This window comes from Styela clava, chromosome 2 (assembly GCF_964204865.1).
Source record: "Styela clava chromosome 2, kaStyClav1.hap1.2, whole genome shotgun sequence".
In the NCBI taxonomy this organism is placed as follows: Eukaryota; Metazoa; Chordata; class Ascidiacea; order Stolidobranchia; family Styelidae; genus Styela; species Styela clava.
Window position 1 is genome coordinate 26,595,877 of NC_135251.1, and position 22,327 is coordinate 26,618,203.

Consider the following 22,327-nt stretch of genomic DNA (forward strand, 5'->3'; position numbering starts at 1 on the left):
TATACGGGTGTGATAAAATATATTTAGATAATTATAAAACAACGTAATAAGCGTTATTTTTTAAAATACAATATTCTGAATAATAGCAAACATCGAGGACTGTTGATGAAATTAGTATATATATATATATATATATATATATATATATATATAGATATGTAACTAACATTGATAAATAATAGTTGGTTAGAATGTTAGATCAAATAATGACTTCAGTCAGTTTCTGGACATGTTGAAGGAGAACATTTTGCAGATATTGCGACATCATGCAAGACGTTAATGAAGGCTGCAACCTGTCACAAAGTTGGATTTGGATTTGGAAAAAATCCACGAATCACCTGATGATCTGAACAAAGTAAAGCACACAAGTTTTTTCGATAAGATTCTGATATCACCAGACCTTGCATATATATACAGCTAAGGCAAAACGAGACTGCTGTTCATGTCCACAATGGGTAGAGAACAAACGTTTGAACTCAATGGAAGGAGTATTTATATTCCGGTATTTGTACTAGTTCATGATGCAACAACAAATACTTCGACTTGGTAATTTAATTTACAATATCTTCCAGTACTTAAAAAGTTTGCTATAAGTTTTCATACCTTTGTCGAGTGGACATAACAAAGCCGCAAAATAATTTTCATGTCAGAAAGAAAAACTATAGCTGCATTGTCTAAAAGGTTGTCTGATTAAAACAAATAAAATTAAATGAGTTTAACTGCAGACCAACACAAGAATAATAATTTATCTATATATCGAATATTATATTATATATGTACATGTATTAGTAATTTTACCCATATTTGACACCGCTTCATTCGCAAGTCCGTTCATTTCCTCTCCGTGCGCGAGGTGAATAAATTCTGCAAACGTTCAATTTGTGTCAAAAAATTAACAAATGTTTTAAATTAGAAGAAAAATAATAAAAGAGTTTATTAGTACTTTTCATTGTTATGCTAATCAATAACTTTCCACGACGTTTTGAAAGCATTCAATTGGGATACATTTTGTGTACACAACATACCATCGTCTGATTTCCTAATATGATAAGTTCCATCTCCTTCATAGTCAACATGAAATTCAAATTCAACATATCTGGCAAATAAAACGGTGTTACAAAAATTGTCCTTCTATGCAACCTGTTATCTAATTTTATAATTGTGTTTTCGAGAATTTATTGGAAAGCATTATTAATTAGTATGCTATCAGATCCGAGGAAATAGACTCGTAACTCTTGGACGAGTTCTCAGGTAGATTTGGTAATTTAAACAACATATGAAAATGTAGAAGAATCACTATAGGTAAATAATTTATTTTTAATTTTAGCTATTTTCAACAATATTTTACTTATTGTAACACATTTATACTCTGTAGATTTTGCTTTTTGTTTTCATATATTTACCTGGACCCATTTTCCTTTGAAACAGCTTGGAATCCAGTTTCTGTAGACGTGATATTAGTGAATCAGGCACAAGAGACTTTAGACGTTGTTTCATCAGTCCAGAATACCACGTAGTTTTTGATAACTACAAAATGGGAAAAACCTAAATTACGGTGTTTCCCCGAAAATAAGTCCTATAGCCCGAAAACAGGACCTAGCCCAAATTTAAAAATGATTTTAATCCAAGTCCTACCCTTAAAATAAGATCTAGCCGATAGCGTGAAATTTGTTTTGACCTAATCGAAGGCAAGAAATCTCTCTTACACGTTTCAAATGGTTAAACTAAAACGCGTGAGAAAGGAAAAGTTTCAATGAGTAAAATCTTCATTGGAATTTATGAATCTAGTGACTGGCATGACATTCCAGAGGATGATGATATGGTCAATTTTGAATAATGGCAGTTTTTTGTTTAATAAAAACGTGTTATTTTTAAGTAAATGGATATCGGGTTTCATATTTTGTATATTTGAAAATCTCGTAATTTTCTACTTCGTAATTTTGTTTTTGATAAATGGCATCCTCCCATATAAGCCCTAGTGTTATTTTTTGAAAGAAAATTAAAATAAGACCCTGTCTTATATTTGGGAAACACGGTGTATGTTAGCATTGGTTGATTAGAATTTAATACTAGTTACACAAAAATGGTTTTGACTAATAACGGATTGGAAGTAATTACTTTAATATTAACTTAAAGAGTCATGTTTTTCATTAAAATCAGCAAAAACAAGTGGGTTCAACACACTTCTATAATTTAGTCTCAATTTGAGTTGTTATCTTCATCTCCACCGTACCTTTCCAGCATCGATTTCCATGCCCTCTGAAATACAGCTTTTCTGTAACTGACTTGCATTTGTTATCAGTGCAATTGATGACAATAGTAAGAGTAATTCAACAATTGAAATCATGCTCATTATGACCATAAACGCTTCGTGATTTTTCTAATTTACCTGTAACAAATAGGGAAACGTGTTGTTCGTATATGGGTTTGCTTTGTATAAAAGTTCATCTGTATTATATGTATCAAACAAAGGTTCCTTAAAACGCCTTATTCAAAACATCTCAACTATATTATCAAAAATTAGAAGTTTATTTCAATGAAACAACCAAAAATAGAATGAACTGTTGTTCACATAGCTGCAATGTGAATGCTGCTATAGTCTATATTCCTTTTTCATTTTATAGTTCTTGAGTAGAATCTTACTCATTGTTTTGTTCTATCCTTCTATGTTTACTTTACGTCAAAATGAACTGTTTATAATTTGGGTGAAGATTCTCTGAGTCAGAGGACGCACAGGATACACGCAAAAAATCAATTCATGTTGTGACGATACAAATCTGTGGCAGTTCCACATAAAATATCCTGATTCAGTAACATTTGAATGAACTAGTTTGAATGAAATATATTTTATTCGCATTGCTCAATTTTTTTGTATATATATATATATATATATAAGTATATTGTTTGCATTTAATCAAGTACATGGTTATATTATATTCATATAATGTGTTTTATTCTGTTACTATTCAAATTGTTGCTTAGACATTTTTATGGTTGGCATATTTTGTTATTACAAATAGAATCCTGTAATAAAATATATAATTAATTCCATGAGGATTCCCCGAGCCTCCAAAATACTCCATTGGGGTTCTGCTCCGCCATAAAGGTCAAAAATATAGCCCTGGAATTTGGAAGACGCGGTGATTATTCCTATCTTGCTTTGTTTACAAATAAAAGTAATCAACTACGTCATACATTGTCCTGCGACTACAGTGCGTCGCCAAAGAATCAGTCGTACTGATTTTGTGTAGTTATGTTTTACTTGGTTGCAGCTGGGTGCGTTTGTTTTGAGAGATTCGTTTGTTGCACATTGCGTTCGACTCTTATTTTGTCATTTCGTTAGTTATTATAATCTGTTGAAATGGAAAAAGGGATCTATTGGTAAGTAAGTACCTGTTGGATTCAGATTTATGGCAATCATGCCTCAAACTGTGATACCGTTGACTGTGTAAATATATATATTTTTAAAAATATCCAACCATCATTTTTAAAATGAGGTTGGTGCCAATGCGTAATCGTTCACTTCGAAATTGCTGGAGAAACATAGAAATATCCGAAAAAGATATCGATAAATATTGAAATAATTTTTTAATACAAGATGGTAACAAGTGCTGCGACTTATTGTTAATAGCATTTAAACTCACGGTCGTATAATTTCATATTTATTAAGATCGCGCCAGTATGCATATTTTGGTGCTCCAGAATATAGTAACTAAAATAAAGCAAATGGAATATTATGAATGGAATAAATAGAATATTACAAATGGAATAATATAAATTATTGCCTAACCCTAACCAGGTACACACACTACGAGAGTACGCACATTTGTACATACTACGCTTACCTCCTAAGGATGTATATATTTAAAACAATGTTTTAACTTCGTATTTTACATTTAGTTTGTTTCTATACCTCGTTCTTCTCTGCCCTTGCTTTGGTGAAGGTAAGTGCTTTTACTGTAATATTTTCGACCAATAAATTTATTTCTCTTGTTTTTGAAAAAGGTGATGCTCTAATCAAATGCCTGGACAAGTTACTTTTGAATATGGCGTTTTTCATATTGATTTCGATTTCAGAACCATACCCGGAAGCAGAAATTTCTGAAGATAGCAAGAACCTGTCTGGCAGATCCGCACAAATATTTGTAGATCCGTGTGTCTTGAATCCCTGCAAACATGGCGGTACTTGTAAAATTCGAACGAGGTATGTTTCTTCATTTTGTTGTATGGAAGCTTCTCATTTGATAAAATAGATTGTATATGGCTTCAATAATTATCTTTTAGTAATAACCTAATAGCTGTTTTGCTCGTATGAATACGTATATACAATAATGGACAAAGAAATATATAATATCAGAACTGACAATTGCTTTTTATTCTTCTTTCGTTCCCTTAGTTACACATGCAATTGTCCGTTTGGGTACAGTGGACTCAACTGTGGTTTTGGGACGGCTACATCGTCATTCTGCTTTCCTGATCCTTGCTTGAATGGAGGTACATGTAGCTTTCAAACTAGTGGATACAAATGCTCTTGCCCTGGGACTTTTCGTGGAATTAGATGTGGTGAGTCATTAGAATTGCAAAAAATAATCCTATAACGGACCAGCCACGCATCATTTTGAACAGTTTGTGGCGAAGAAGTGGGTATGAAGGATCAATTTTTTTATGCAATAGAAATCGAAAATGTTGAGAATACAAAATGAGCAAATATTAGGGAATTGTTCCTGTCGAAAGCTGTAGGATCAACCCGTCAAAATCTAGGATGCATAATATGAAATAAAACTTTTATTTATATTTCAACAAAAACAATTAAATCTGAATTTCAGTTTGAAGTTGTTGAATGTTAAGCATAGATTTTAGTTATTTAGCGAAATATTTATAGTCTTTCAATGAAAATATCCGATTTGGACAGAAATTCCAGTAAGGACCATCCCTTGTCAGACGAATCCATGTCTTAACAATGGAATATGTTCACCAGCAAGAAATGTCATTGGCAACGCCTATTTTTGCATTTGTCCCCAGGGTTACTCCGGGCGTAGATGTGGTGAGTTCTTTTTGTTCTCTTAATGAAAAGTAGATTCAAGATATAAAGTCATATAGGCTAATGCATTCTTGAATTGTCAAAGTAATCGTTGGGTAATTGTTAACTGGAACAGAACTTGCAAATTCTTATGAAACTATAGAAGATAATTGAGTTGAGATCATTTTGATGTAAACACGATTTTGATTACAGTGCCAGATAAATCAGGAAGACGACTGAACCTCATGTCGGCTGTATGTAGTAATAGGATTTCGTATTTTTTAACCGGTCCTTTTTGGTATGAACTCACAACAGGATTCCTCATTTATGATAACCACGTCGAACTTATAGGTCTGTAACAATAGAATAATGTAACATGACAAGAACGACCTAAATGTCATTTTTACTATCAGGCCACTACGTAAGCTTCACCGACATGACACGCTTTAAATTTATTTTGTAAATTTCGAAACGCCAAATGTAACGCGTCGTCATCTGCGACACGCGTTTCATTTGCTGTGATCGTCTAGCCCAGGGGTGGGCACGGTTTTTGAACCAGGGGCCAAAAATTTGGCCTACCTCATGTAAGTGTGACGTGAAAAGTTATATTTTACGAAAAATATTTTGGACCTCCTGAAGTATGCGCACCATGATGGCGCACAACCTGAACTCAGGTGGTGTTCCAGGTTGGGGTTCAGGTTATGCGACATCTTGATGCGCATACTTCAGGAGTACCAATATTTTTAGTGTTACAAAAGCCAAAGTGAAAACCAACGAGCCTCGTGATAAAACCAAATTTAATTGCAAACTCAACAAATTCATTGGGGTATTTCATAGCCTAACATCAGAGTTTGGTTTTAACTTCATTGTGGTGGCATCAGACGGACCAGATTGAATTACTCAACAGGCCGGATTTGGATTGGCCAGATTTGTAACACTGTGAATATTTTTCGTAAAATGTAACTTTTACGTCACACTTACATGGCCGGCCAGTTTGGGTGGGCAAATTTTTTGGCCCATGGCCCGAACACTGTGCCCACCCCTGCGCTAGACAATCGCAGCAAATGAACGCCAGACTCTAGCCTCTACTCTAAAGCAAAAACCAGAGCGTGTTCGATGATTTGACGCATGACATTCTAAGGGTGGGTTTACTTAGCCCGCACGAATCCCCTGAATCTTACCAATAATTTTACTTATCCAAAATTTGTTCATTAGCATTTCCATGAATATCTTAATTGATTAAATTTACAATATATACCAGAATTGTTTCGCAGTGTGAATTAGCTTTACTTCCAATTTAGTTTGTTCTTCTCGGCATTTGCAGAAACTTTCACTCACGTTGTGATCCCGCAGTATCCCGAGGTTTGTAATCCGAATCCGTGCAAAGGTGATTGTCAATGCACGAAGTCGTGTCGCCATTCTTCTGGATATTACTGTAGAAGCCCGACTGGATTCCTGGGGAAAGACTGTACTATTCGTGAGTATTGTCTATTTTTATGCTATATGAGAATTATGTTCAGATGTATTTCGACAACGACGAATCAACAATCGCTCTGCCTGGGTTTACCCCGATTAACTTTTGGATATATTTCATGGAAAAGTATTACAAGTTTGTTTGCATTATATTGTCAGCACCACCTACCCTGATGTGTGAGCCGAATAGGATCATAGTGATTGTTGAAGATGCTTTTATACGTGAATATGAGCAAGGTATTGAAAATACCAAACTTGCAATTTCTCAAACCGCGGATGGAATTGCCACAGCTTCACGAGATTGCTCGAGTTCATGTGAGTATGAATGCCTATTTTTTTTTTACAAATGAAAATCGTTTGCCTATCTTGATAATGAATGGTTTACATTGGTATCTGACATGGTTTTACAGTTTCCTTTAAACAAGGCTCAGCACAAGCGCTTTTAAGAACGATGGGTTAGAGTAAGTCAGCATAGCTTATGTTCTGCGAAATTCACCACCGCGCCCTAAAACTTTGTCATTTTCCACCAATGTACCTCGCCTGTTTTCCACTAGTTCACTCTAAAGCTACAGCTTCTGTGTTAACGTAATGTGTATTTAAAACGCTTCTGAACTAAACTTTACTGCTGTTAACGAATTCAATGCATTATGATTATTCGCCTTTTGGACTTTCTTGTCGTACTTGACCACTTGTGACCAACAGAAAAACCTAAAGTCTGATTCGATAACCTTACTAACAGATTCATTTGAATAAAGAGGTGAATTTCTGACAAAAATTCAACAACTGGCGCGGATAAATTACTGACATAGATTTTAACATCTGATAAGATTTAACATCTGACGCAAAATGCTGAATTAAAAAAAAACATAGCTTGTGGATTATAAAAATTAGAAAAAGCATTTCCAAGGAGAATATTACATCTAAACAATCATTGTGTCAAATTCAATGAGGCCGTTTTAATGAAAAGCTCCCAGTCCCCGTTCCGTTTCTTACCCTGTTGGATCAAAATATACATAAATCAAAAAAAAGGAAAAAACATTTCATGTACAAAATCAAACAAACAGAAATGCAGATTCATTAGTGGTGATAATACATACTGTATACAGACACATTCTTCGTCGTTTATTGTATTGAAAAGTATTAAAAAATATTCAATACTACAAAGTATTGAATATAAGTACATTAACCGGGTTAATTTAACCCATGTACAGTCGCTGAATAGTCAACGATGAAGATAAGGTAAACTATAAAAAAAAATATGGAACAAATATACACAAACCACTGATTTATCATACATTTAATAAATCGCAAATAACTGTCAACACAACTCAATGGCCTGATCTCCATCAAGTCTAATTGAAAACAAAGAATGACCTATTTTTCTCTCTAAAAAATCATATTAAAAAATAGTTATCAGTACATTATTTTTTAGTCGATGGCACCAGGCACACCTTTACCCTTCATCTGCCTTTTACACAATGTGCCACTCAAGCTAAATTGGGACCGGACGGCCAAACAACCTTCGTTAACAACATATGGCTCAACAGGGTTCTTGGTGAAGGATTTGACATGCCAGTCCCTGCCATTACTTTTGAATGTACTTATCAGAAACAGTACAGCATTGTGACTTCGTTAAAACCAGCGTAAGTTCGATTACAAATATTTAATCCAAGGGAGTGAAGAACGTTTTTTGTATTAACGATATTAGTTTGTGTGAGAGAATTTAAATCATAAGTGTATCTGAAATTTTGTGGGATATCTGAATTACCTTGCTTTATAGGTCGACAGTCAATGTTCTATTATTCAATTGATCTGCTTTGGAATGTAATTTACAATATGGCCTCAAAGTCGGCATATTATTTCTTATTGACAAATAGTTCCCTTCACAGACGTGAGCAGCCACTACTGATCAAGAAAACTGGAACCCAGATTGTGCAAGGATCCATCGAGTTATGTAAAGTACCTTATTCTTGCCCAAACGCATGTCCCTCTCCGTATGCTCTTACGCAAGGGGCAGTGTATACAGTGGGCGAAATGATACATTTGAATATAAATGGCGGTAGGGGACAATTTCAGGTAAGAATGAATATGCTTGTATTTATATTGTGTATAGTAATGTTTTTCATACAAAGGACTACGACAAACTTTTTATTTTTGTCGTTTTTGTTTCGTGCTTTTATATTTGATATATATATATATAGACTTATTCCCCAGCCCTCAATTGCCAATTTTTGGTGTAAAAGGGTAAGGGTACTTCCGCAGTATGTGAACCAAAATGACGGACACCGGAACATAGTATGTGTACCAGATTATGGTTAGGCCATAATTTTAGGTACAAATACTTCGGGGGTCGCTTGGCTAGTCCCCGAATTCGTAATAGAACTAAAATTAGGAAAATTGGAATAAAATTATGACCGAACCCTAACCTGGTACACATGCTACGTTACGGTGTCCACCATCTTGTTTCGCATACAAAAGGAGTACCGAAAGAGCCTATAACGTTTGGAAAGTTAATATAATAATATGGAAGCAAATGTTGTTTCTACACTGAATCCAGTTTTGGAGATTACCACATTGCACAGCTCGGGCAAGAAAGCTAATGATTTAAGCTCTATCACACATTTTGTTTTGAACAATATTTTTCTTTAAACTAATGCAAAATTTCGATTGCCAATTTTTATTTTCACCCCACGTTCAGGGATTAATTACAATCAATGAATTGTCTCTGTCATGCGATGATGCACCGAATGGAAATGGAGCAGTCACCTTGATCAGCGACGAATGTCCGTTGAAAAATATGCCTGTCGTTATATCACACAGTGGAGTATCGCAATCCGTATGTATTTCATTTCAAGTACTGAAACTGCAAAATTGTGAGAGGTTTTACATTCACGCAAAACTTCAGTCTTGCTCTGAAAATGTAAGTTTGTTGTGATGTTTTCAAACTTTTAATCGTGAAATAATGATGTCGCTTTTCTGCTATCTAGGGCTGCGTTGTTTTTCATACCGCGGATGGAACTTGTTTTCAACTTGGTCGTAAACGTCGTGACGTAGAAGATGAATCAATTACGTTTGAATATTTTGAAAAACGTTTTGGTCCGATTCACGTAATAGACGGCGAAGTAGGAATACCGAATGAACTGTTGTTCCCGGGTGACGAGACTGGAAATTTTTCTGTCGAGCTTGTCGACAATCCAACTAGAATTGTGCAAGGATTGCCTGTTCACGAAATACCATTTACATCGAAGGGTTAGATGAATTTTTATTTGTTTATATACATTTAAGGATGTTTCATGGTTATGTTTCTTGCGTATTCCAATCTAATCTACTTTCTTTCTGATATATAAGTAGCCAAATTAATTCTGCTAAAGGCATAATATTTGTTAGGGGAACAGCATATATACACAAATATTTATGCATATATACATACATTTACTGCTGCAAATGTATTTTCGAGTTCTTGCTTTTTTTCAGATGATACCACTGACATTGCAATCATGGTCGTCACTGTTGTCGGATTTTGTATAATTTTTTCACTACTTATTTCTATTGTGTTGTATTTACGAATTCGCAAAGAAAAATTTCTTTGTATTTATTCATGACGAAAATAAATCTAAGACTGTTGCATTTTGTTTTTGAATACTCTTGTGCCGCTACTAGACATATTGAAAGATGTTAAACTGCAACAATTACCCAACCAGTATCCGGGTGTTCTTAAAATCTGCGGATCGATTACAAATTCTGAGGAAGGCGCGATGCATACATACATGCACAATATATATAAACAGGAAATGCAATATTCAAAATACAGATAGCTGAGGTGCTTAACTGTTTGTTCACGATTAAATAGCTTACTGAATGTGTAGTATATTTTTTTAAAAGTCTTATCAAATTATTGGACACGGAATGTACTTATGAATGGTTGGTGTGAAAATTTATTAGACTTGGAAAAACTTCTGGACCAATTGCTTCGAAATTTTAAGCGGTTAAAAATTGTTGTTGCGAGAAGGCTAATACATTTATTTATTTCAAAAATTGACTGAAAGTTATGTGTGATGGCGCCGCCAAAAGTCCGGTCCAGCGATCTGATGGTCAGGGGACAACTGTACTGTGTAAGATTTGATACTATTTCATTTTGACTTCCGTGTCCATATATTTGTGCATTGCTTTCTTGTTGTAGGTCAAGTCATTTATTAACAATAAACTATGAAACCATGTAACATAAATTGTAAAATAGGGTTGCCATACCGTCCGGACATGTCCGGAATTTAGGGTTATATTTTGCGTCCGGGAAAAATTTGAAAAATGCTCGAATGCCAGGAATCCGGAATTTTACTGCATCTGCGATCGTACTGTGCACACTGCTAATACAGAACATTGTTATTTCGTACCGTGCGCATATTTTTTACTACGAGGTCATGAAAATAGTCATGCACTGTCCGGAATTTTTTTTTTAAATATGATGACCCTATTGTAAATGTCTTTCATGATTTATTCGATGCCCCTTTCATTGGAGTGAAATCAGCCAATGTTGATGCAGCAGAACCGATGTGATATACAACAATAGAGTACTGTCTTTTGACCTTTGTTAAAATAAAGAAAAACATGGTTTAAAGGCTATTTTACAAATGCCCATTTGTTCGAAATTCATCAAAAGATTTTTCATCACCTATCCCTATGCCATAATAATTCAATGCAGCATGTTTTGGTAAATTAGGCTACATTAAAGATTTACCTTTTCCCATCTTGCTGATTGATTCGGATCTGCGTCAATGTCAAACATCGAATCGACTAAGCCTGGGAAAGCAGTACTTGAATATCGGTCGTGTTGGCTGGGTGCATAAATTGCGTGTTTGTGTGCAGAGTTTCCGCCAATATCTTTTCCATCAATAAAAGCCCTTTCCAGTTGAATTAATTGATCATTGACGGCTCTTATTTCTAAGGAACTGAAAATGATGTTGATCATTACATATTCATTAGCGAATTACGTAAGGGTGTAGACGACACGCAATGTAATCTAGACCAGTGATTCCCAAAGTGGGCGATATCGCCCCCCAGTGGGCGAAAACGATACAGAGGGGGGGCGAAAAAGTCTTAGAAACCTGTTTTATGTTCGGCGCACTTAATTCTGTACTCTGTGTGCAATCGCAGGCTTGAATCACGTGGGCGATTATCACACGCGAAAGGATTTCTGGTCTCGTCTTCGCAGTAAGGCAAGGTAGTTTGCGTATCCCAGTGGTCGGCAAAATACGGCCGGAATAAAATAATCTGGCCCGGGACGATTCACTGAATGGACCTTACCCTGTCCTTTGACCGCGGAAAATTCTTCCCATACTTTACCATTTTAAAATTATCGGTACCTTTTTTAAGAGTGGTTTCGCGAGTTGTTGCCTGTGAAATGGCGTATTTGTTTCAAACTATCATTCTAATACACACCATTTAACAATCTGTTTTTTAAAAGTACCGATAAAGAATTTTAGCCTAGTCTATCACAGCTATTTCTACACTAATTTTTGATTGCTGTATTTAAACTGAAACTCATAGAAAGACAAAGTAATTATTGACTTATTTTATTTATATTCAAATTTCCGAAAAACAACTAAAAACTAACGAATATAATTCAAAAACGCGAAAATGAGGTAATGTTCACGACCACGCCTGAAAATCTGTCTGAGTGAGAGTGTCTGAGCGGATGCGAAAGGAGGCATTGTTACGTATTTTTGCATCTTGCTGATTGGCCAATGTCACGAAGTAAACAAGGAAGTCTATGCCCGGGGAAATATCCAAACGGCGGTTTTGACGATGAATTTTTTTTTATTTATAATCTACGCTCGAGGAGTAAATTACATTTTTTTACGTAACAGAATTTATCGCGAGACACGTTTATACTGAATTATACTATATCCTAACAATTTAGTGAACAGCCACTCGTTTAACGAGCCTACAATTTAATTATAATTAGACAAATGGAAACACGCAGAAAAGTTGATGCTGAGTGCAGGGCTTCAATAGCGCAGTAAATATTCGAATATATTGCAAAGCAATAAGGAAATAAAATTCATATTCTATTCGAGAGATTGATCACTGCATAATTTTTGTAAGAATGTATCTTCTTAAAGAAAATATTTATCAAAATTTCACAAATCATGCGAAAATATTCACTTCGATGTTTGGAAGTACGTATTTGTGCAAACCATTATTTTCGAAAATGAACATTACAAAGAACAAGCAAAATATAAGGCAAGAGTACACGGCGGTTTTTGAGGAGGTAGAACCCTGGATTCTTTCATTTCCGACCTATTATATGGTAAAAAGGGGGGTTTTCAGCCGTGCTACTATTGCTATTAAAACAACGAAATCACCTTTCCATCAGTAAACGGGGTAATTTTAGATATAATAAAAAAACTCGCTGAAGAACACCAATCTTATCTATCTCATTAAAAAACACTATAAACTATGATTTGTCTTCTTATTTGGTCTGTAATATATTCGTTTCTGACTTTATATTTTTTTGTAGTACAGGGGGGCGATGAAGTTGTATAAACTACTTTAAGGGGGCGATGGTCAAAAAAGTTTGGGAAGCACTGATCTAGACACCACCAGAAGTATTTAGTTAGCAGTTGAATAATAATCTTCAAGTACTGTATATCTCTCTTGTTCAGTTAAATTACTCAAAACTTGTACGATATAATATTTGTGCTCAATGTAAAAGATTTGTTAGCTGTTCGTAGTAATAAAATACCTGTTTCGATCATCCATATTATTTATCCGTTTGTGAAAATGTATGGCTGCTGTTTCGAAACCGTAGACGGCTTTTTTCAGAACATCTAACGTAAAAGGTATGAAAGTATTGATTAGTATATTTGTACACGCTTGTGAATATTCAAACTTAAATGTAAAGTAAATTTGTGATATCTATATTCCAAAGCAAGTTCATTAAATGTATTTTTTCAAAGTAAGTTATCAGTAAAAGTATTTGCAGAAGAGTTGCAGCGGTGACTTTCAGCGATTAAATTCAACTATAGGAGACTCCAAACAGAAGAAGCCAAAACGAACGTTACAGTTTTATTTAACTGATTTTGAATATATATTGCAAGTTTACCTAAGTCGATGCCATGCTTCTTCATATTTTCACCATATTTTTTTATCAAATCATCTTTGTGTTTATTGAGCATTACTGCATAGTACGTCATGTTCATCGGCAAGATGACATCATCGACGAATCTTCTTCCCAGTTCCGCCATAACTCTCGCGAGTGCCTGGTGATACGTAAATTTCGGATCTACAAATTTCTTCATGTAGTCAAATGTTTCGTAAACCGAATGATAGACTGGATAAAAATCGAGTCCTTGTCGCTGTATCAAATAAAAAATATTCTGAAAGCTACCAAGAATTATAAAATGAATGTCCTCATCGTGGTATATTTGATGGTGACCGTACATTTGAAACCCATGCGTATATCCACGGGTTCAATCTATATGCGGGTGCTAAAACCCATGGGTTAGGGTTAGTATGGGTTTAACTATCCGTGAAACAAAAAAAATTCCATAGGTGCAATAGCATACAGGTGCAATTGTCATGGGTTCAAATGTACGTGGGTTCAAATGTAATGGAACCATATTTGATAACTGGATGTTCCTTGATGACATGAGAAAGTTACATTTATTATCACAGTCACTTAGGTCTTCACGTAAATGAAGAACACTTTGTATATTATACAATTCAAGAGTCCTGCTGCACAATAACACAAATTTATTTCTGTAACGTTTCGTCTGGCCAAGATCAAACTTTCTCAGCACCTTTGCCATATGCGCATACGGATCCAGTAGCGCAAATGCATTGAGGAAGGATTGGAAGTTGGTCTCGTGTAACATCTACTGATAGGTATACTTGGTATATTGTTACTTATCGGTTTTAATCGGTAATTACTTATCGATTTAAATCGGTATGTATGTTGATAGGTATCTGTCTGTCTGTATCTTAGATGCACGCGATATCTCACGAAAGCGCGATTGAATCTGCTCCAGATTTTGCATGTGCATTCGTCATATCTCGAACCAGACGCCTATTGATTTTAAATGAATTATGTCGTATAATTAGCGAGGTATTAATTAATTAGTGATGAGACACAAGGTGTCACTATGGAGTAATAGCGCTGTTTTGGGGGATCCCCTAACTTTCGATCGATAAGTCTTCGGTCTCTGACCGATATTCTCGTTACTTATCGATCTTAAGATCGGTAAGTATGTTGATAGGTATTTGTCTGTTTGTTTGTCTGTTAGATACACGCGATATCTCACGAAAGCGAGGTTAAATCTGCTCCAAATTTTGCATATGCATTCATCATAGTTTGGAACAGGAGCCTATTGATTTTCGATGAATTATGTCGTATAATTAGCGAGTTATTAATTAATTAGTGATGAGACACACGGTGTCACTATGAAGTAAGAGTGCTGTTTTGGGATCCCCTAACTTCCGATCGATAAGTCTTCTGTCTCCGACCGATATTCTCGTTTACTATTTTGATAGGTCAAGTGTTCTCTTAGTCGTGAATGAACTGACATACGTATAACTGCTCGAAGCCGATGTAGTCAAGGTTCGCTGTTCTTTACCGTAGCTAAACACATAGTGGATACTTGGATAATAAAATATGGCAGCCAGAAAATAAAACTGTGTAGCTGGTTGCATGATGTCGAAAACGCATTGACCGATTTTCACAATTTCAATACTTACTATATCACCCACGTATACAAGATCCACCACACTGACCCCAGGAACTTGCAAAAAAGCAGTATAATCACTCCCCGAGCCAAGTTGTCGAATACTGTAAAACGAATTCAATATTAGGTTTCAATATACAGGGTGATCAGACCAAGTGTAGACAAATGTTCATTAAAATATCCACAATATAAATGTAGAAGAGGAAAAAAATTATTTCACAGAAAATAGCAGTATAAGGATAAATAATAGAATTCATTATTATTTTTCGATATATCCTCCCTTTGTCTTCACTACACGCCTCGATCTGATTGGAACTTGACTGCACGAGGCACTTTCATCTGAAATTTTGTTCCAACAAGTCATCAATCGATGCCTTATAGCAGTTGTTCTCAACCTGAGTTACGCGCACCACTAGTAATACGCGGGAGCTTTTCAAGTTGTACGGAAGCAGCTTTAATTTATTGCAATATTCAACTTTTGTATTCGCTAAACGGCGTTTATAGCGCTACCAGTCTTTGTCTTTTAGAGATCACTCTCGCCCGTTACTGTCCACCTAAAACGAAATGGACATGTTTTGCCATTTTGCGTGTTACGTCACAATACATCTTATCATAACCACTAAATCCGAAACCTCGGACGAATACACTATGATGAGTGCTAGCTGCTATCACGAATGCTCCCTTATTTGCCGATTTATTAATGCAGATGCATTATGACGTACACGTGAAACATGGCCGAGAACATGCCCGTTGCGTTTTTGCTTTGCTGGATTTTTAACGCTATAAACGCTGTTCAGCGAATACAAAAGTTAATTGTTGCAATAATTTAAAGCTGCTTGCGTGCCACTCGTGGTGCACGCACCTCCGGTTGAGAACAACTGCTCTAAGGCATAGAAATATGACTTGTTGGGACAAAATTTCAAAAGAAACCATACGTGCCTCGTTCAGTCAAGTTCCAATCAGATCGAGGCAACGGGAATATATTTCGAAAAATAACAATGAATTCTATTATTTATCTTCATACTGCTATTTTTTGCAAAATGATTTCTTTCTCTCTTACATTTATATATATTGTAGATATTTTAAATAACATTTGTCTACACTTGGTCTGATCACCCTGTATATATATATATATATAAATATATGATGTTAATTCATATTTCATAAGAGTGCTCCGTCGCTTAAAAAGTGTTTTATCGTTCTTGCCCAAATTATTTCCAAACTTTTGAAGCAGATGAATAATATTTAGACATTTTTTGGGTCGAATTGCATGATAACGACTAAACAAAGTTATCTGATTTTCTTACATTCCGCTGTATGGAGGATATATATATCATAGGAAGTTATTCAGGCGCTCCGGAAGCATGTGTACCAATATGAAGGTAACTAATTTTGTTCGCCTACTTCACATCAAGTTGTGTAAAGGGACTGAAGCCTATGGGCAGGGGGTATATTCACTTGGCTAACACAGACAGTCCCCGAACTCGTATTAGACTTAAATTAAACAAATTGGAATAACATTATGGCCTAACCCTAACCTGGTACACATACAAATATTTGTAAAATTACAATGGCTTTGAGTTGGAATCTTTTGGATTCGCTGGCCAACGTCTTTTCCAAGTATCATAAATTGTTTTTCTTCCTGCTTCAACCTCCGCCTTTTCGGGATTTGGCAAACTTGCAGTGACGTTGAATATTACATCAACAAGACTAGGAATGCTTCCCGCATGAAAGGTGTAGCCGCCAAGAATCGCCGTGTCTGCATTTATATAGACTACTGCACGAGATGCAAGATTTTTTTGGAATTCCTGAAATTAGAAAATATATATGCGGCTTGTAGTAACATGATTACAAAAAGTATAATTGAATCAAAACGAATATTCACTTATGTAAGCGAAATCGCGCCATTCTATCAAATTTATTGTAAATTGAGTACATTATACTCGTGAGCGTATATACATATTAATAATAATAATAATAATTCGAGAATATTTTGTACAAAGACTAAAATTCAAACTATAGTTTGTATTGATTTGTTTTCGTGGTGTACTTGATCATTGCTTATGATTGCAAATTATAGAAACAACTGGAACATCAAATAGATGGGATTTACTAGTATTTTACTTTAAGTTTATTGAAATGAAATTATTATATATATATATAATAACTATTCCTACTTCCACCCATTCAGTCGATCCCATGAGTCCATATTCTTCGGCTCCCCAACTACAAAGCATAATTGTTCTTCTTGGCTTCCAGCCATTTTTAACAGCGGTTCCAAACGCTTTACCCAATTCTAACAATATGGATTGTGCACTTGATGGGTCTATTGAGCCGAACACCCATGCATCCCTGTGAGCCCCAATTATAATGTATCTATCTGGATACAAAAAATTCACAGATGACATGAATGATTTATAGTAATCAATATATATATATATATATTTGTAGCTGAAAATTGCTGTGAATTATTTGAGTTTTCGAGTCTACAGATTAATATTCTGCGTCACAACTTTAACAGCTTCCTTAATTGACAAAAACGGGTTAACAATTTTGAAAACTGACTTTATTCTGTGCTAGTGGAAGTTGGAAAAAAACGATACTAACCTGCTTCAACGGTTCCGCGAATATATCCGATGACGTTGTGAGTTATTGCTCTTTCGTTTCTCGTGTTTACATGCATTTTAATTTTACTAAAAAGAAAATTTATTTTTTACCGACACAATCCAACCATGCGTTTTTGGTCAAATGTAATACAAATTTTTGTCAATAGTATATATTATAGAAGGTACTAATGTCGTAGAAAACACAATTTCAAATTAGATGGTTCGCTCAATATCGTTTAACCACTAAATACTAACAGTATGTACTCAATGAGCCGCGGGAAATGAAGACACATTTCCGGATATTTCCTCATATAAAATTACGCTCTCTGCTGATAACACTAAAACAAGAGAATGATCACGTGATTTGAGGGAATTATGGCTGAGTTACAGCACTACGGCACAAAAGAATCAGGAAATTCCTTCGATTCTTCGAACTTTTTTTCAAATCTTTAGTTCATGATTCTCGTAAGAACTTTGTATACACGTATTGAGGTTATTATTGTATTCCCATTATCTGTTAATTAAAAGATTTCAATTTGTTTGCGAAAGCTCTGCAAAATTGTTATGCTCGTTAACAATTCCGTGTCATGCTTACATTCACAAAACTTGAAATTCACAACATCACTTTGCTATACCTTTCTGCGTGTTCACTAGTAAAACCAGGTCCCAGACGATAAGTTATGTTCAACCTTCCCTGCCAATCTTTTGGTGCCACTGACCCAGTCAATCTTGATAAGTACATCTGCGCATCATCGTACCCAAGAGGTGTAACAGGTATGTTTGGAACCATGAGTTCTTCCTCTGATATGCGCCAGGCAGAATCTAATGGAAAAAATATGACAAAGTGATCAATGTCTCATGTGAAATTGGTTTGCAATGATGTAATACAAACAGATTTTATTCAGGCTATCAACTTGCTACGTCTAACACAACATTGCGAAAATTAGGTTTACTTTGATTTGCGGTGTATGAATAACCTTGTTTATTTACCCCAGTTGTCGACAAACTTTCAACAGAACAAATCAGGTAGTGAGGAAATTCGTTACAACATCGGGAGATTTATCGTTGATTACATCATATTTTTAGGCAATTGAGGATGTTAGCAAAACGAAATAACTACCATGACAAAAGCGTTCACCGATTATGACAAAATCAGACGACTTTTTGTGTGCTCTACTGATTTACTGGACTACCAACCCTCATCGTCTTGATCTCGCCTTGTAGTTTCGGTATTCGTTGAATTTATTCGATAAAAATATTCGATTTTGCCCACCTATAGTTATTTGGTTCGTATGTTGATGTATATTTAAAACGATAGAAAGTGAAAGTGATCGGTGCCGTCAAAAATTTGTAAATTCTAGCTAAAGGTTGTCTACCCCTAAGCTAGGTATTTACCTATGGAAGGATAATTTGGTGTTTCTGGATCTCCGTCACCAAGAAACACCGTTCCTCTCTGTGCTCCAGTACCAGGCAGAAACCATTCATCTGGATATACTCCTTTGTCAGCTATTGTGTATTCATTCGGGTCCGAATATAATATCATACCAATACATCCAGCTTGTTCCGCATGCGAAACTATAAATTAAACCACCGTCAATATTAATGTTGGACAGTAATTTGGTATTTGGATTCGAAATGAAATGGTTCATACTATAAAATTGACTATTGTTGATACAGTGCATAAAGAATCAATCGCTTTTCATTTCAGCTACATGACTAGTCGCTTCAAAAATGTTCTGTAGTTATAGATAGATAGATGTATGTTTCCAAACATTGCTATTTTTATATTTTGTCTCGTTGTTTCTTCTGGAATATTGACCAATAAATGATCCCACTGCATGGACAATATGAATGATCAATTTTGAGGATCACGTGATCATCAAAACACCAAAATATATGTGCCCATATATTTATACAAAACTCGCTTATATTAAATTGTTGTTGTTTTAGAAATAAATGTACTTTTTTTATCAACGATTTGATTTCATATCAATTTTGCCTTTCTGAGGAGTTAATGCCGTGCTGACACGAATACCAAAATATTCAATAACACAAGCTTCGACCAAATCGAAATTTACCTTTATCTGCTCGAAATATCTTTCCGTATCTTGCAATACAAATCTTTCCTTTCAAATCGATCGACAGGTTTTTTCGAATCAACTGGAAATCCTCAACACGACCATAATTAACGTAAACAAGATGTCCCTGAAAACGGAGAGGTATTTCACAAAATAGTCTCAAGAATGCATTTTAAGATCTCGAGCTGTCTGCATTAGCAGGATGTGCACTAACCAGGAAACTGGTAATTACATGTCAGAAGTTGAGAATAGTATTATTTTGACTGTAATACTCCGCTGATTTGTATTGACGCATAAATTAAAACCACTGTGCAATTCCCCCCTTTTTTATTGGATTCGTGAATTATGAAAGTCAGGATAGTCTATTCTATTACATAGACTCTATGACAAAGCAAGAACCCGCGAGATAAAATAAACATGTTTTCCTTTACGATATTCTGAGACATAACGTAGGCTATAACCTCTTTCTACGATATGCAACTCCAGGCATTCTCAAAATGTCATCAAGCCCACGAAAAATATTTTACCTCTGGATCACCAGCTGGGGAATAAGCATTGAATGGATTGACAACATCGCTGCTATTTTGAGATTCGTCCAATATTTTTTCCTTTGGTTGACTTTTGAATACTTCATTGCCTGTATGAAACTCAAGAAAGTGAAATGGACGTGAATAGTTCTTGCCAAATACTAACCGTCCATTTCTGTTGTTCAGTCAGAACGCCCAGCATATATATAGCAATTCGTTTACTGTAACCTTAATTCCCTTCTTCGTAGAATATTTCGATAATGTTTTAATTAAACCAGTAAACAATGTTGTAGATGTTTGTATCGTTGACCCGGCCCAGGTCATCATTCATTAATGATTTGAACTTTTTCAATCATCTAACTGAAATGACTCGGAATTATATACGAAAATAACCGTGTGTACAACTAGTCTTAAAGTCCAAAAAAAGCTTTTAAAGGTATATATAAAAAATGACTAGACTAACCTGTTTTGGTCATTATCGCGACATAGTTCGAATCAGTTTTATTTGGATAAGACAATAAAACTTTGTATGGATGAATTTCGACTTCGAGGCCAGATTTTTTAAAGCTGTCAGAGACATATTTCACCAAATCATTTTCTTCAACTTCTCTGCCCGCAATGTGTGGTCGCTTCGTGAGGAATCTAAATCGTTGTACAGGAATGATGTTGATATTTTATCTTCAAACTAACAGGAGTAGCTACTATCTATTCGTTCTATGTTATTCGAAATATAAAGAGTCTGATAGAAAGAGGTGACTGGATATTTAAAAATCGGTACTTCACAAATCGGGCACAAATGGTTTCTGGGGTTAGGTTAGTCCAAGTTAGGAAAAGTTTATTTCCCCCTGTTAAATCTCCCTTTAACACTGTTTGCAGGTACTATTAGGTACTAAAAACAACTATAAGCATAAATATAGCCTCATGCCCGGTATCTATGCCCAGCAATTTGATGTTGCCCTATTTTGAGTAGTATGCAACTCGAATTGTATAAACGATTGCGTCAACTTGTTAGTACACCTCGATATATTAAATGTTAGTAGTTACCTTAAATTGTCTTCCAAACTCTTTCGACTAATCCCTTCGTACAATAATTTTGCAACATCGGATTCAGACTTCGTATCATGTTGATCATGATATTCTAGTTTTTTTGGGATTCCGACGATCAAAACTCCTAAACCAATACCGAGCACTGCACAAGCAGCAGCGATAAAAATTGCCTTCTGGTTACTTATTGTCATGCTGCACAGCTAATTTCTCAATCACTAATTATAGCTTACAGTTCATTGCAGTAGCGTTCTTATGTAGAATGAAGACAAAATTATTTGTGGTTAGCAAAATTATATATCGATGAATCAAAACAAATGAAATATAGTTATTAAACAAATTCTTAATTTAAATTTACGAAAATGGTCAAGTAAATATCAATAGTTGGAAATAATACCGGCCTTTGTACAATATTTGATTTCTATCTCTTTGGTTCTTCTCAATATCGAATATTGTCGATATCCTTCAATTTTTATATAAATCATTCCTCAGAAAATGGATTTAATATATTAAAAGATATTTTACCTTAACCACGCTACTAGTTTTTCTCTAAATATTGCTATAAATGAAAGCATCTGTGTTGTTGTAAATTATGTATTTTTACTCACATTTTCTATCCGTATCAAGTTTCTGTTTTTAAGTGAAATTCGGTTTCAAGTTATACGGTAAGTACATTAATTTACGTTTAAAGACACATAAGCTCTGCGTACGATCAACTAAAGAAAGAGTACGATAATGCTTTATGCCCGCAAGGGTTTCTGCCAACAAGTTACAATTATTGCAAAAATATTTTCTATTTCGCCGAAGTTTCATTTTGCATTTGTTTATCCATCTGAAAATCTCTCTTCAGTGAACTATT

At 35.0% G+C, this 22,327-nt stretch overlaps 2 protein-coding genes across 2 annotated transcripts; one reads left to right on the forward strand and one right to left on the reverse strand.

The window, feature by feature from the left end:
* The first annotated feature begins 3,222 nt into the window (after nt 1-3,222).
* On the forward strand, nt 3,223-10,120 carry LOC120335331 (uncharacterized). Its single transcript, XM_078110052.1, has 12 exons — nt 3,223-3,381; nt 3,901-3,944; nt 4,078-4,204; nt 4,397-4,563; nt 4,913-5,044; nt 6,345-6,497; nt 6,653-6,808; nt 7,926-8,136; nt 8,383-8,569; nt 9,192-9,413; nt 9,481-9,742; nt 9,968-10,120. The coding sequence occupies exons 1-12, from the start codon at nt 3,362-3,364 to the stop codon at nt 10,093-10,095; spliced, it is 1,809 nt and encodes a 602-aa protein (XP_077966178.1). The 5' UTR covers nt 3,223-3,361; the 3' UTR covers nt 10,096-10,120.
* On the reverse strand, nt 10,103-21,701 carry LOC120335294 (putative N-acetylated-alpha-linked acidic dipeptidase). Its single transcript, XM_039402783.2, has 14 exons — nt 21,469-21,701; nt 20,888-21,066; nt 20,425-20,534; nt 19,898-20,024; nt 19,215-19,394; nt 18,455-18,641; nt 17,821-17,906; nt 17,391-17,593; nt 16,783-17,021; nt 15,227-15,317; nt 13,596-13,848; nt 13,236-13,320; nt 11,229-11,439; nt 10,103-11,076 (listed from the first exon to the last, which is right to left on the reverse strand). The coding sequence occupies exons 1-14, from the start codon at nt 21,660-21,662 to the stop codon at nt 10,978-10,980; spliced, it is 2,244 nt and encodes a 747-aa protein (XP_039258717.2). The 5' UTR covers nt 21,663-21,701; the 3' UTR covers nt 10,103-10,977.
* Nucleotides 21,702-22,327: the final 626 nt, after the last annotated feature.